Genomic DNA, 16,915 nt, shown 5'->3' with positions numbered 1-16,915 from the left:
GATCACCCGCGCCTATATCCATGATGTCCCGAAGTTGCAGCCAGTAGTTCAAGACAGAGCGGACAAGAGGAGAGCGGGCATCCCTGCCTTGTTCCATTTCGTATCTGGGTCGTGTGCGACTCACATCCCATCAATACAATAAAGTGCCGGAACCCCCTGCAGGAAGCTCTCCATGAAGCCAAATGCCTCCAGTACTTTCCACATATATTTCCAAGTATAAATTGGGGAGAATAAGAAGCCTACCTCACAACCCTTCCTGTCACCATAGGAGAGAGTAGCAGGAGTATATTAGATTAGAGTGTCATTGTGGATTACAGTACATAGGAAGTATTAGACCCCTAAAAAAATAAAATTATATATATATATATAAAAATGTAAAAGATATCCAAAATGAAATAAATTGAGCGGGTATTCCAACTACAGACTCTACTAGGGCTGCAACTAACGATTATATTAATAATCGATTAATCGGCCGATTATTTTGTCGATTAATCGATTAATCGGATTAAAAAAAAAGCAATATTCTCTCTCTCTCTCTCTCTCTCTCTCTCTCTCTAGAAGCGGAGGTAAGTAAAAGGAGCCTAGTGCTCCAACGACGAATCGATCACTCGATTAATCGATAACGGAAATCGTTGTCGATGATTTCCGTTATCGATTATTATCGATTTTATCGATTCGTTGTTTCAGCTCTAGACTCTACATCCAAATAGCCTTAAGGCTAATTTGGATCTCTAGGTTTTTTTTTATAATTATAGAAAATCCAATTTAAGTGTTCAAATTTTTATTTGATCCAAAACATAAAATGCTAAAAACCTCAACCTGATTAAATAGTAACTGATTTTAAGATACAATTTAATGCCAAGCTTATTTAATTTTATTTGAGCACATTTTAAACACATTTTGCATATAAAACATAACAGAAAATAGATCGGATTCTTCCCATTACAAGGTCAACTCTGGTGGACTCTCCTCTTCAGTTCACCCCATAGGTTTTCTAACGGGGTTCAAGTCAGGAGACTGGGATGGCCATGGCGGGACCTTGATTTTATGGTTGTTAAACAATTTTTTGTGTTGATTTTGTTTAGGATCATTGCCCTGTTGGACAATCCAACCATGGCTCCATGATGCCAAGTATTCCAACAACGTCCAGATGGTTTAGCAGAACACACAGCATTAAAGAGCCACCATCAAATTTAAACGCGAGCAGGAGGTTGTCATGACTAACTCATGGGATATATTGGATGCATGGAAGGGTAATCCAACAGAGCTGGTTAGTTTCTTTGTTTAGGCATTCAATTAGTTAATCTATTGGATTTAAATCAGTTTCTTTGTGCATGCCCTCTGTATCTGTTCTGGCTAGGAGTGGGGATTCCACCCCTGTGGTGATTCCTGGCCTAACTATCCCAAGTTATAGGAATTCCATCATAGCTTAAGTGGATGGGGTTTTCCATCACCTTTACCCCACCATAAAAGGTGTCGTAATTGGTCATGTGGCCAGAGGGGTGTTTTCTAGCAAAAGTGTCTGATTTAGGATAAATGCAGCAACCTCAAATTAGAACTCCACAATTTACTCTCATAGGAACAACATCGTGAGAAACCATCCGGACTTAAGGGGTTTCCACAGGCCTGCTTATTGATGAAACATGAGTGAGGGTCCTGTGTTTAAGTCCCATTGGTTTTAAGAAGCGTTTGCTTGTTTTGTTATGTTTGTTGGTCTTTTTTGTAATTGTGGCACTGTGTAACATTTGTCTTTGTTATTAAAATAATCCAATTCTTATATATTACCGCATTGCTCGACAAATACCAGGCGCCAGGTTGCCATGGCGACTGATAATTTTGTCCCGGCGCCTAGGTTTGTGAGCCAAACCGGTGGCCGAAAAACACATCTTCGGCAAGACGCCGAAAAAAAAAAAAAAAAGCCTTAAAGAATTACTGCTCAACTGTGTGTTGTACTGTGCAAGCAGCGTCTATTGTGCTGGCCACAGGAAGCCAGAGGAGTCGCATGAATTCATCTCACATCACATGACTGCTCCATTCCTCCTCCCGGTGGGCAGGACAAGAGAAATTAGTGCTATAGAAGTCTGCGTGTGAGAGATCTGCAGTGCAGGTAAAGGGGTGGGGGGGTGTATGAATGAGTATATGAATGAGAGTATGCGATAGCATGGATGTATAAGTGGGGGGAGAAGCACAGCACAGGGGGCTCTAAGTGATATGCAGCAATAATACACAAGGGGGGACAGCAAGCCAGGTTTCAGCATGTACTCCTATCATGCCAAGTCAGCCAGTACATGCTGGAACCTGGGTATGTCTGGGCAGGACTGTGATGTTTGAGTGCTGGGGCAAAGTGTGAGTGCTGGGGCACAAAAAAGTAAAATAAAAAAACAGTTAAAGGGAACACCGAAAAAGGTTAAAAGAGCCATTGTCCCACAATGTACTACGAGTAAGAAACATTGTCTTTAACCCCTTGATGACAATTGCCGGTCCTGGCACGCCACGGAAAAACATGTCGTTTACGACAATTGACGTGCCAGGACCGGCACGTCTTTAAACGGGCGCAGAAGGCGATCTACTTTCGCTTTCTGTACCCAAACAGCGTTGCTGTAATGCCTTGACCTCGAGGCATTCAGCAACGCCACGATCGGCACAAAGGGGCCATCTCTGGCCCCTCCCTGGGGCGTCAACATCCGCCATACTTTGTATGGCGGCAGACGCCCGTTTTAAAAGCGTTTAGGAGGTGATCAACGATCGCCTCCTAAACTTAAATGGTGTCGCTGGAATGTCTCGATCAGGAGGCATCCAGCGACACCAAACACTTATCTCTCGATGGGCTGTGACCGCTCCGGAGAGCGGTCACAGCCGCAGCTGCCGGTGATCTTCGCCATCAGCAAGATGGCGGCGGCCTGGAAAAAAAAAACAAGGATGAAAAAGAGTTCGCTAGATGGTCTCCAGACCCTCTAGAGAACTCTGGCTCCACTTGCAGGTTGAATACAGGTACTGCATTCAGCCATGCAAGTCAATGGAGCCCAGCTTTCTAATCACAGTGTGATTAGTAAAAATAAATTAAAAAAAATAGTAAAAAAACAGTAAAATGTAAAAATAATTTCCCACTGATGTCACTATCAGGGGAACCTTCAAGTTGAAAAAAAAATTTAAAGGCAAAAAAATATAAAAAAAAATTTTGTGAGCAAGTCCTAAAATTAGCATATTAGCTTAAAACAATTCTCGCATGGAAAGAGTTAAAATACTGGCATATGATCTGATGGGGTAAATTGAATTGGCCAGGTTCAACAAATGTCCCAAATAACACGGGGGGGGAGGATGGCCACACATCTAATTTCCAATTAGACAAATGCACACGTACCAAATGTGGCCTTTTAGTTCCCCCCAAAAATGACAAACCCATGCATGTGGGGTATCACTGTACTCAGGAGATGTTGCTGAACACATATTGGGGTGTCGTGTGACAGCGGCATATACCAGGAGCTGTAAATTCATACATAAAGTAGGTGTGTGGGGGAAAAATACACACAAAAATACTACTGCAAACTTTGAAAAAAATGCTGGTGGTAAAATGTGTGCATGCAAAGAGTTAAAGTGCCAGCATTTGAAATACCCTGGGGTGTCTAGTTTTGAAAAATATATGGTTTTGTTGGGCACACTGAAATGGCCCGGCTCCAAGATGTACCAAATAGGGCATGGGCAGTGGATCCCCAAATGCCAAAGTTCAACATTGAAAAATGTGCATGCCCCAAATGTGGCCCTTTTGCCCCCAAACAGCCAGGCAAAATCATTCATGCGAGGTATCGCTGTGCTCAGAAGATGTTGCTGAACACATATTGGGGCGTTTTGTGATAGTGACATATACGAGAACCTTTTAATTCATACCTGAAGTAAAGTGTGTGACAAAACAAATGCAAAAAAATGACTACCACAAAGTTTGACAAAGGCTGATGGTAGAATAAGTGCTTGGAAAGGGTTAAAATACTAGCATTTGGAATACCCTGGGCTGTCTAGTTTTCAAAAACATATGACTTGATGGTGTAAATTGCATTGGCCGGCTTCAAAGATACCTGAAACGGCACATGGGGGGGGGGAAGAACTACCAGATTTGGAAAAAACGGCTTTGAAATAGCAAAACGCTACCTGTACTTATTGCCCCATAATGTACAGGAAAAAAAGCAAAAAACAAAAACATTTCTAAACTAAGGACAAATAGAATCTATTTAGCAGGTTTTTTTTTTTTGTTGTTTTTTTTTTATAATGAGTAAAAGATTTTTCAACTAAAAGTTAGAAACAGTCATTTTTTTTCTAAATGTTCCACCATATTTTATACTTTTTTTTAATAGTAAATAATACGATACAATCAAAACAATGTCATCTAAAGAAAGCCCTTCTTGTCCTGAAAAACACAATATCTAATGTGTGTGGGTTCAGTAAACTGGAAAGAAAATTACAGCTAAACATGAGCAGCGCAGAAGTGTAAAAACGGCCATTGTCACGAAGGGCACAAAAAGTAAAATCAGCCTGTCACGAAGGGGTTAAGGGGTTTAATATAAAAATAAAAACACTTTATATGAATATTTACTAGTAAAAAAATGTCCTATGGGGTAGTCTTATATTCAGGGTTTTTTCCTAAATTAATATTCAGAAATGTGCCGGCACCGGAAGTTGTATACGTGTATTGCGTCCGCACGATGCGCTTAGACAACCTCCCGTGCCGGCACCCCCCCCCCCCCGTGGGGCAGGGGAGGCTGTCTGAGCATATCGGGGAGTAGGATGCAGGTCCCCTGCACCGCTGCGGGGGATCTGTATCCTAACCCCGCTGCCTGCCCGGCAGCACTAGACCCCGAATATAGGCCGCACCCCCACTTTAAAGACTTAAAGTGGGGGAAAAAAGTGCGGCCTATATTCGAGCCAATATGGTACGTGTAAAAGGGCTAGTGTGTGTAAGGGCAGTGTATGTGTATATGCGTATTAATGGGCAGGTGTGGGTATCTGTGTTTATAGGCAGTCATTTGTAAGCTCAGTGTATGTTGTTTCTGGACAGGTTTGTGTAGAATGCAGTGTAAATAAAACAAGCTCAGAAGAGGAAAAAAAATAAAAATAATAAATAAAAAAAAAACGCTAGGGGGCACAATTTTCCATTTTTGCCTCCGGCGCAAGAGGAGCTAGCTACGGCTCAGCTCACCAGCACCAAAACAAAAAATGACCACAGAATCAAATATTTAGAATCAGAATAATCTATAATGTATTTTTAGCGCACAAACTGCTTTTTCTTTACTTTGGGATTACAATAAGTGGTGGGTATCAATGTATCCGTGTTATACAGCTATAGGGAGGGACAGCAGGGAACCATGAAGATTGGAGGGTATGCATCTGGGTTAACTTCCAACAGATGCAGATTTTTTATAAAACCTGGTTGAGCATATTAAGGAAGAGGGTCAAAAGTACAGTTTCTTAAATGTTGGCAGAGGTTTAAAGCACAGAATCAAATTAGTCAAAATTATAAAATTGACACTTACACAAATCCATGATATGGTTTCTGCAGATGGCACAATTGTCAACTACAATGTCCCAGGCCCAGAGTGCAACCGCATTCCACTACAAACAAAAATGGCATTAATGAGAAAATAGTTTAAGAGTAAATTAAGAACATCACTTAAAATGTGGAACGGAACATCTTTTCTCCAAAGATCAGTTTCTATTGTGGACTCTCCACACCCACCGCCCCAATTTTTTTTTATAAGCTATTCTGATAATTTCACAGTCACAACAACACAGATGCAACCAAAGATCCCTGGGCATGCAGTACCTGGACACTTCACAAGGTAGACTACACTGATCTCTGAATGAGGGGGGATAGCCCCACAGATCCTTTAGTGGGTGGAGAGTGGGCATTAGTCTCTACTGCAGCTGAACAGAGTGAGATCTGTACACCACTGCATTTCCTACCTGTGATCAGCCAGCAAGAGAACTTACTTTGATCATTGTTTTGAGCAGTGTTGGTGCCTCACAACACCTTGATCATCTGTTTACTGATGGGAAAACGTGCCTGCCAGTTCAAGACACATTCACCTGCGCAACCAGATCATCAGGACTCCATTAGCATGGTCACACCTCCAGGGATGTGACCGCATAGGACCAAGGCCTGTTCATTGTGCGGATGAGCCTCTTCAACCCAGTATTGTGATTGCAGGAAACATGGGTGTCATGATTAACGCATAATGATAGTGGATGCATGGAAGGGTAATCCAGCAGAGGTGGTTAGTTTGTGTTTTAGCATTCAATGGGTTAATCTGATGTTGATATTGTAAAAAGGAAGGCATGATTGACAACCAACTGTATGCCAATGAAGTGAAATGGTTAAGTGTCTGATGCAGAGATCCAAAGGGCACATCCTCAAACATTAATTGAGATTCTCTCTGCAGAGCACATGGCAAATCATGTAAGGCCTTTGGTCACCTTCCACTCCCTCCCCCAGTGCAATAGCCTTTCCCTTTTCTATCACCTTGGTCTCTAAGGGTCACTGGAGAAGTTGGGTTACCAGGGGAGTGCCCAGCAGAAGGAGGGGCACTTATTGTGTGTATAAAAAGTCTTGCTAACTCACTCCGAGTCTGCGTGGAGATGATCACAAGGGAGTGGTAATTGTATCACATCCTGGTGTTTTTGTAATTTCCATTCAATCAATGTATAGATTTGGCAACAGCACATACTAACTTAAATCAATTTGTATATGTACTGTTAGTTTGTTTAGCCTCTCAATAAATAGTTGATTGCAGTGTGGACTCTGACTTTACACTGAATAGTTAGTGGTTATTGATGGCATAACAGTGTGTAGATGCACATACATACACCATATTTGCTCGATTACAACGCAAGGTTTTTTTCAGAGCAAACTCTGAAAAATACCTCTCGTCTTATGATCAGCATCGTCTTATCATCAGACCTCAAATAGGTCTGCCTATGAGACTAAGATCCAGATCCCCCGCACCGCTCCTGGATCCTCCTATCTGGTAACCCAAACGTAGGCAACTTCCACTGCAGCCATAAGGAGGTGCGGTTAGCAGCGGGGATTTTCTGCATCCATTGTGCAGGCCTTCCCCGACTGTCAGAGGGGAGAGTTATCTGACAGCCGGAGGGTGTATGCGCAATGGACGCAGACAACCCCCACTGCTAACCGCACCTCCTTCTGGCTGCAGCGGAAGTTGCCTATGCAAATCGCATAGAGGTCCACCCGCTGCACGGACAACACACCGGGGAGTCAGCAGCACCGGTAAGTTGGGGGGGTGTTAAGTGGGGGCATTAGGCATTTCTGTAGGCAGGCAGTATGCTATAAGATATGCCTTTTAACCCCCTTAATGCCACTCTGGCTCCAGAAATGCCTTATACGTCCCTATATGCCACTCTGCCCCATAATATGCCTTTAACCCCCTAAATACCAGAGTGGCATATAGGGGTATAGGGCATTTCTGGAGGCAGGGCAACAAGCCTGGGGGCAGATGTGCATAACTGGGGGGCAGGTTGGAAAATAAAAAAAACTGTTTCTCAATCATAGCTTTAATTTTTTTAAAAATTTACATTAATTATTTTTTCTATAGAGTCGTCTTATATTCAGGCTTTTTTTCCTAAATTCATATTTAGATTTTTTGGGCAGGGGGTCATCTTATAATCGAGCAAATGCGGTATATTCATACAGTAAATGTTATTCAATAACTACAGAAAGATTTATAAAATAGACTCATTTGGAACAGATATAAATCAGTTCCTTTGTGCATGCCCTCTATCTGTTCTGGTGATTCATGGCCTAACGATAAGGATCCTGAGTTATAGGAATTCCATTGGAGGGGTTTTTTACCACAACTCATTGGCAGACAAAAGATGGGAATCAATTCTTGGAAAAGGAGTCACAAGATTTACTCTCATCGAAAGGAACCACATGCCTGTGTTATATCCTTAACGTAATAATGCAATGACCATTTCAACATGTAACTGATGCTTTTATTATACTGTCTGCTAACAGTTACAAACAAAAACTGGCACATGGCTTTATATACCTGCCAGCTCTGCACAGTTGACATGCTTGTATAGAAGCCTGTGTCATCCATCCAAGGAGGCAGCAAGCACAACACTACATCTCCTTTCCTACTCTTTTTTTTTTTTTTTGTTAAACGATAACGTAAACAAAATAATCAGTCATCTGTAGTTTCCTTTTGAAAGCCGTTTCTGGTTTCTTCTTTTGACGAAGCTTCCTTTGGTATATGGCATGCGTCTCTGGCTAGTGTCAGAGATTCTCTTCTGGATAGCAACGAGCAACAGGAATACTTTTTTTTCCTGGAGGTATGAACATAACAAGTCTGGTCCTGTTTAGAAATGGACTCGTTAAGGATTTCCTCTTTACAGGCATTACAATGATGATCCTCATCAGATTGTTCTCTTCTCTAACCTTGGTCATAACTGATTCACATGACGTCGACACACCTGATTGAGTGTTTATCACATACATCTTTGGGCCTTCAACCCACCCAATTAAGCCTGGTGCCCATCTTTCGTTTTTATGATACAATCTATACCATACCAAGTCTCCTTCAGTGTATGTTCTCGAAGGGTTTCCCACTCATTTTATCTTGCATGATGCGGACTGTTTGTGACATCTGGTGTGACTAAATCTAGCCTTGTATGGATCTTCCTGCCAAACAATAGTTGAGTAGGTACAACTCCTGTGGTGGGGAGTTGAGTAACTATATTGTTGTAAAAATTGTAAAATGTTATTAGTATTTAACTGTTTTTCTGATTTTAGAGCTTTCAATGTGGACAAAACTCTGCTTGTCCATTTGTGGCAGGATGATAGGGTGCCGTCCAATTATGATGAATTCCATTTTCACGTAATAAATTCTGGAAGTCTTGTGATACAAACCGGGGTTGTAACGGGTTCACCAAGAGAGCTGTAGTAACTCCCAGAGATCACCCACATGTATCCTCCTGTTGTCCCCGGAACCCTGCTATGTGTACCCAATAAGTAGACGCAACTACCTTGAACTGAGTACAGCAGGAATGAACAGTTTATTGTTGTAAAACATAGACTGATATAGCCACAGAACTTCATTAACATAAATTAACATTGATAAACAGGTAGACAACCCAACCTTTAATCCCCTTTAGCTACTGAATATCCCCCTGGTAGCCATCCTGTTAATGGGATTAGTTTAACAATGGAGTTCCTGCCTGTTTGGCAGCCAGGCTGGAGCCATCTCTGAATACCTTGGGCCCCTGTATGACAGGTCATTCTGTCACATATCTCCCCTTTTAAAAAGAAGACTGAACTGGGGCCAGACCCCAACCGGGTCTGCATCCAGTTCAGTCGGGGAGCACAGCTCAGTCGCTCCTGGAGTTGTGGATGCAGGGGGCTGGCAAAGGGCACCTGTCCCACTAACCAGTACTGGGGTGCATTTAGAGACTGGGGAGTTCGGGTCCCAGACGAGGACAACAGTCCCACTCGCCAGGGTAGGGAGACAGGGTCCATAATCTGAGGGTAGCAGGCTTGCTTTCAGTCCTCTCCAGGGGCCCCAGGGATGGACAGTTCCGTCACACACTCCATCACATATCTCCTTTTTCTGGGGGAGACTGACGTCTGATAAGACCCCACACGCCTTGACTACAAAGTCAGCCTGTATATCCGGACCACCATTGCCAGCCACAAATTGGTACTCCCCAAAACAATTTAACAAAGGACCAGTACTCACCCAGCCGCACTCTGCTTCTCCCAAATAGTGTAACTGCCGCTGTGGAGAAGGGCCAAATGTGCCTTCTCCCTGGAGTCCTCTCAGCCACTGGGGAGAAAACAGAGCGGCTGGGGTCCCTTCCATATGGGGTTCTGGGCTGACTGCGCGGCACCTCTGGGGACTGCAGGTGGCGACCGTAGTCCAATCCACCTGCATGGTACAAATGTTTGTATGATCCTCGGCGAGGGGAGGAAAGCCACATGCATCCCCTCCTGTGTACTCCATCTGCTGGGGAGAGATGTCGATCTGCCTCTCTCCCATTGCCAACACTTCTGCTGGGGATACAGGATCCATAAAAATCACTGCCTCTGGGCAACATTGGGGGGGTAAAGCCAATGGAGCTGGGGTCACAGAGGGGAGCGGGCAGAGGCCAGCGGCACTCTGCCCCGCGGGCAGCGCTTCAGCTGCATTTGTAAAATCCAGGGGCACCCCCAACTCTGTGGCTGCCTGACCGGACCCTCCTTGGTTACTGCGGTCAGGCTTGGGAACAAGTGGAAGGGGTGAGCAGAGGCCAGCAGCGCTCTGCCTCAAAGCCAGCAGTTCAGCTGGGGGATCTGGCTGGGACATGCAGGAGGGGTCTTGGTCAGTTTCTGTGCCATATTGCAGGGAATAGGGCAAAGTGTCTGGGGTGAGGGAATGGAGTGGGCAGAGGCCAGCAGCGCTCTGCTCGGATGTTTGTGCTTCTGGTGGGGGCACAATACTCACAGGATCCACTGGGGCACACTGCTGAGCACGGTCAAAGAGTTCTCGGTAGGCCTGCTCCAGGAACCATTCTTGGTAAACCAAATAATCGAAATCAGCCCACAAGTCGGGCAGGTAACAGGGCACATCTGCGAGAATCCCTTCCCTGAACTCCCGGATCTCCTCGCACCGATATTTCGATGGGCTCCCAAATTCTCGGTCCTCTTGTAGGCTTTCCATTATCAATCCCGGGCCGCCAAAGTCATCGCCCTCTGGCATGTGATCATCCTTCAGCTCTGGACACCACTGCACGGCCTGCCAATACAGGGCCCGGTATCCACAATCCACAGTCATTTCAAGTGGAAGCAACTTCTCCAACTCAGCCACCAAGTTCTCTTGAGGCTGCTCTCCCAGGCACTGCATTCGCCAATCTAGTTGTAGCACGTACCATTCCTTGGAGGATGGGAGGACTATTCCCCGGACACCCTGGTCCACTCTGAGAGCCTCCATCCAGGCATTTATGTAACTTGCGACTCTGCTGTGCACCAACACGTCCTGTAGTGCTGGAGCCATCTTTGGCTTGCTGCTGGTATACTCGCTGGTACTCCGCTGGGACGTTTCCAAGGAGGATCCCGCCGCTGCCACCAATGTAACGGGTTCACCAAGAGAGCTGTAGTAACTCCCAGAGATCACCTTGCGCACCTTGGAACCCTGCTATGTGTACCCAATAAGTAGACACAACTACCTTGAACTGAGTACAGCAGGAATGAACAGTTTATTGTTGTAAAACAGACTGATATAGCCACAGAACTTCATTAACATAAATTAACATTGATAAACAGGTAGACAACCCAACCTTTAATCCCCTTTAGCTACTGAATATCCCCCTGGTAGCCATCCTGTTAATGGGATTAGTTTAACAATGGAGTTCCTGCCTGTTTGGCAGCCAGGCTGGAGCCATCTCTGAGTACCTTGGGCCCCTGTATGACAGGTCATTCTGTCATAGGGGTCATATCCGACTAATTTCCTTGGTAATCCAAATACCAAGAATAATCTTTCTAATGTGGATAAGACTTCAGTAGGTATAGTACGTGTCATTGTGCAGCAATTATTATTAAGTATGAAATTCCATCAATATGACCAGCAAAGTCCAAATGTCATCTCTCCCAAGGTGTATTAAGCCACTCACATGGTTGTACAGCTCCTCGTGGCAGCTGTCCTTGGACTTGAATGAACCCTTTGCATGACATGACAACATTCCTTAATATCTTTATCAACTGATGGCCACCAAACATAACCCCTAGCATTTTGTTCCATTCTAACAATGCCAGGGTGACCTTCATAAAGGAGTTGAAACAAGGCTTGATGTAACTTGTTAGGTATTAGAACTCTTTTGCCCCATAAAATACATCCATCACGTAGCGCGAGTTCTTTGGCTCGTAATACGCATGTTTGCTGCACATCACAGCTTTTTCTTGGCCATCTCAAGTATTTTGATATAAAAACTAATCCAGTATCAAACTGTCTCATTGGTAATCCTAGCGTGTATTACACCAGTAAAATACATACCTGGAAGACTTTTCTGTACAACTGGTGAGGAACTCTTTAGTGAAAGCCTTCACATGGCATCAGCATTACTATGGAAATTACTTCCCATGACAGGGGTGTGTGGTAAGACAGCCCTAAATCATAGAGTGAAGCATCACATGCTACTGTGAGAGGATATATACCGTATTTGCTCGATTATAAAAGACGACCCCCCAAATCCGAATATTTAAGAAAAAAAGAAAAAGTGAATATAAGACGACCCTATAGGAAAAAAGTTTTACCAGCAAATGTTAATTCATGTAAACTATATTTTAAATAAAAGCTATGATTGAGGAAAATATTTTGGTTTTATTTCCTTCTATTTTCCAACCTGCCCCCCCAGTTATGCACATCTGCCCCAGAAATGCCTTATACCCCCTATACGCCAATTTGTCCCATGATATGCCTTTTAACCCTATATGCCACTGTGCCCCATGATATGCCTTTTAACCCTACATGCCACTGTGCCCCATGATATGCCTTTTAACCCTATATGCCACTTTGGCATTTAGAGGGTTAAAAGGCATATTATGGGGAAGAGTGGCATATAGGGAGGTTTAAGGCATTTCAAGAGGCTTAAGGCATTTCAGGAGGCAGAGTGGCATATAGAGGGTTAAAAAGGCATTTCTGGAGGCAGAGTGGCATTAAGGGGGTTAAAAGGCATTTCACAGAGCACCCTGCCTCAAGAAATGCCTTATGCCCCCCATTTAACACCCTGAGTCTCCTGTCATGTAGCTGGGGCAGCGTGTAGACTCATGCTGCAGCCGGAAGGAGGCGTGGCTAGCAGCAGGGGTTGTCTGTGTGCATCGCGCAGACATTACACGGCTGTCAGAGATCAGAGTTCCCCGCCTACAGAATCACTCCGTGGGAGTGATCTCAGGCTCGGGGGCAGGCTTTGAGTGGCTGTGATGTCTGCCCAGACTCCTGTCTGTCCTTCTCCGGTAACTGTCCTTCCGGGAATTATCCATCCAGATCAGAGTTTATTCCTGGAAGGGCAGCAAGTAATAATGTTCGGCATCTGATTAACCCCTTAATGACAAAGCCCGTACATGTACGGGCTCAAAATGCATGGTTTTCAATGGGTTTAGGGACCACCCATTGTCCTTAAGGGGTTAAGGTGCTTGATGCCGCATCCTGAGAAAAGAGATCAGCCGGAGTTTTATGTATGCGGCTCTAAGAGCCTTTCGTTTAGCTGGATGGATTCTCTCAGCGATCTGAACTTTATATGCTTACCCATCCGCAAGAACAGTAGGACCAAATGTATGTTCAAATATGCGCCCCCTAAAGAATGGCACTAGACAGGGGTGCCCATTGTCTCCAATTTTATATATAATAACTATTGAAATAAATTGATTTAAGGATAACCAACACCACAGGAAGATCTTAAAGTCTCTTTCTATGCTGATGACATTTTGTTAAGTATTGTTGACCCGGTTAAATCTCTTCCTTTAGTTATGAATGAAAGACCTATAGTAGGGTCTAAAATTATAGATTAAATTCAGCAAAGTCTTCAGCTCAATATATCAATGTGAATAAGAGTGAAATTAGATTTATCCAGGACAAACACAAATTTTATCACCCAAAAAGTTTTATATATCTGGGAGTGAAAATTACAAAACATTTAAAGAAATGATCTCTGACAGCTGGAGAAGGTCTGCACGATGGACGCAGACAACCCCCCGCCGCTAACCGCACCTCCTCCCAGCTGCAGCGGAAGTTGTCTACGCGAATTGCGTAGGGCTCTACACGCTGCCCGGACTACGCACCGGGGACTCAGAAACACCGGTAAGTTTGGAGGAGGGAGGGTGAGGGAGTGTTAAATGGGGGGCATAAGGCATTTCTTGAGGCAGAGTGCTCTGTGAAATGCCTTTTAACCCCCTTAATGACACACTGCCTCCAGAAATGCCTTTTAACCCTCTATACGCCACTATGCCTCCTGAAATGCCTTATATCTTCCTATATGTCACTCTGCCCCATAATATAACAATATTACCCTAAGGGGTATAAGGCAATTCTGGAGGCAGAGTGGCACAAAGGGGGTCAAAAGGCATATCATGGGGCACAGTGGCATTTAGAGGGTTTAAAGGCATATCACAGGGCACAGTGGCATTTAGGGGGTATAAGGCATTTCTGGGGCACAGTGGCAAGTCAGGGGGCAGATGTGCATAACGGGGGGGGCAGGTTGAAAAAAAAAAAAGGAAATAAAAAATGTTTTTTTCTCAATCATAGCTTTTATTAAACAATTGTTCGCATAGTTTACATGAATTAACATTTACTGGTAAAATGTTTTTCCTATAGGGTCATCTTATATTCGGGCTTTCATTTTTTCATAAATTAATATTCAGATTTGGGGGGGTCGTCTTATAATCGAGCAAATACGGTATATACCCCTTTGGTGGCAGAGATTAGGAAATGTGAAACTCCCAATAAAACCTGAAACAATACTTTTACATTTAAACTGGCCTCTTTTAAGTAACACAAACTACTCTAGTTACTCATTGTTTAATAGCAGCAAAAATTTTAATTGCAAGGAACTGGAAAAATGATCAAAATTTCTATGAATTACATCTTAAACAACTTATATCAGCTGCAAATGGAAAGAGTTACTAAAAGATCCCAGTTGTCAATAAGCGACATACAAATCTGGGATAGGTGGATTGCAACATTACAAAATTGTGAAGAACTACAACGTTTACGAAATCTAGATGACTTTGCATTGTTTACATGGAAATAGAGTGTGGGACTCCCAGTGGTCTGTTTTTTTTCACTTTAATAATATATCATGTATTCTTACTTTTTAACCCATATGACTAAATATTTTTACGTTTATTCATAATGTATGAGTATTGTTAACTTTAGATCTTTCTTCTCTCTGTTTAAAAAATTGAAATATAAAAAAACAAATATATATTATATATAGTTTGATGGAGTAAATTGAATAAGCTGGGTAATTAAACTCAGGACAAATAGTGGAATCTAGTTAGCAGGTTTTTTTGTTGGCTTTTTCAGAAGAGTAAAAGATTTTTCAAATTTTGTTTTATGTAGGAAATTAGATAACATGAACAACAATATATAACTTGTGTGCATATGCTAAATGGGAGAGGAGAAAATTAAAGATAAACACAAGCATCGCAAGTGTTACAACAGCATTGGTCCCTAAAAGTACAAAACATAACAGCCTGGTCTTTAAGAGGTTAAAGTAAGCATCCTTACATTATTATGTCTCCACCCCTCTATTGTATTATGACCTATTTCAAACATTTCTCCACCTGTATCTTTGTAGATATTTAAATGTTTCACATTTCCTCTCTCCTCCAAACTATAAACAGAAGAGGGTCATGCTCTTGCAAGCTTTCAATCTACCGGTACTAGGAGGTTGAGGAGAATAAGAGGGAAGATGAGGGACTGCTTTGGCTAGGATTTTACTAAAAAAAAAAAAAAAAAAAAAAAAATTGAGGATCATATTGAAAAGTCAATGGTGTAAAGAACCTGAAGATGGGAGAGCGGATTGATCTCAGGTAACAGGTTGGTGCAAGTGTCCAGTAGACATACCATTTACATAAAACCCAGAGCGCAGCCAAAATGAACGTCTTTCAGATTAAATATACCAAACGTCAGCGTAATAAAATAAGTCTCATTAAACAAAATAAAAAAAATACGAGTCTCGAAATGTTACCCGTGTTAGTACCTTTTCAATTGACGCACATATGCGGCAGTATATTTCAGTTCCACGCGTTTTCCTGTAACCAGTTTGAAGCACGAAACAACATTACGCAAAACAAAATTAAAGCGGTAAAGACTTTAAATGCGCTAAAAAGCCGCAACACAGTTAATCGAGCCTCTCCATCCGTGGTTTTCGGCGCAGAAAAACAACGTTTATACAGTCAGCAGAATATCTATAAGATCGTTCAGCTGAGACAATATTTCATAATGACAAACACGACATAAACGCGTTTGTACACGACAGAGTGTTTCGAACAAGTCGTACATACCTTTTTCACCTCGAAGCGCTTTTTACCAACGCTATTATTTGTTCCACTGGGTGTATCAACCTCCATTGCAGCTGCCATTATCCTTTCTTTCAAGGAACTCAAAAATCAATTTGCGCGTGCGCTTACAAATATCGCCTTTAAATAACGCGTGATTTGGGCAGGGGGCGGTGTTATATATGCACACAATGTCTTGTTAAGTTTCTGCTTTAATGCAGAATCGCGTTTTTAAAACGCAGACGAAACGTATAGTGTAAGTACTCAATATAAAGCCACGTCTGCTTTGCATTACCATTACTTTCAGAGATTCATGAAAGGTGTGTTTTTGGTTTTGCTTATGCCTTTCAGCTAAGTGTCGTTTAATTTTTTGTGGGACGTACTTAAAGGAGGGAAATGCCCTTACACTGTAATAAGAAAGAACTGAAAAGTGAGTTCACATCACACTGTAAATATAGTGTAATTAGTGATGGGAAGTTTAAATCAGTAAAGTGAATCGGTTCATTTCGAGTGATTTATTGAAATGAACCGATTCATGGGTTCACTTTCTGGTCCCTACCTGCAGTCACACTGAAGATTGTCCCCGTCCCTTTCCTTAGTCTATGAATCCTCCTGCCTTCTACAACAACGTAATATGTGTCCACACTACTCGGTAGCAAAAATTCAAAGTTAGTATAAGATTAATACTTGGGGTGCTGAAAGTTAGGGGAGATGGGGGTTAATTTAGGGGCAGTTATGGTTAATGGGGTCTTTAGGGTTAATTTAATGGTGAGGAGTTGATTTAAGTAATTTAATAAGGCGGCGAAACTAAGGGGAATCTAAATCCTGGGGGCAGTGAAGATTAATCCTGTATTTCAGGGCTGTAGGAAGGGTGAGGCAAGA

The 16,915-nt window shown here is 42.8% G+C and overlaps 1 protein-coding gene across 1 annotated transcript in view; it reads right to left on the bottom strand.

The window, feature by feature from the left end:
* RBX1 (ring-box 1) overlaps nt 1-16,181 on the bottom strand; it is a 29,853-nt gene extending 13,672 nt beyond the window's left edge. Inside the window, exons 1-2 of the mRNA XM_053469109.1 lie at nt 16,040-16,181; nt 5,523-5,601 (exon numbers count right to left, since the gene is read on the bottom strand). Coding sequence (XP_053325084.1) covers nt 5,523-5,601; nt 16,040-16,117 — 157 coding nt within the window. The 5' untranslated portion in view covers nt 16,118-16,181. The remainder of the gene's footprint in view (nt 1-5,522; nt 5,602-16,039) is intronic.
* Between the last annotated feature and the right edge of the window lie 734 nt (nt 16,182-16,915).

The sequence above is a fragment of the Spea bombifrons genome, chromosome 6 (genome assembly GCF_027358695.1).
Source record: "Spea bombifrons isolate aSpeBom1 chromosome 6, aSpeBom1.2.pri, whole genome shotgun sequence".
Classification (NCBI taxonomy): domain Eukaryota; kingdom Metazoa; phylum Chordata; class Amphibia; order Anura; family Pelobatidae; genus Spea; species Spea bombifrons.
This window is presented reverse-complemented; position numbering and strand designations above follow the sequence as displayed.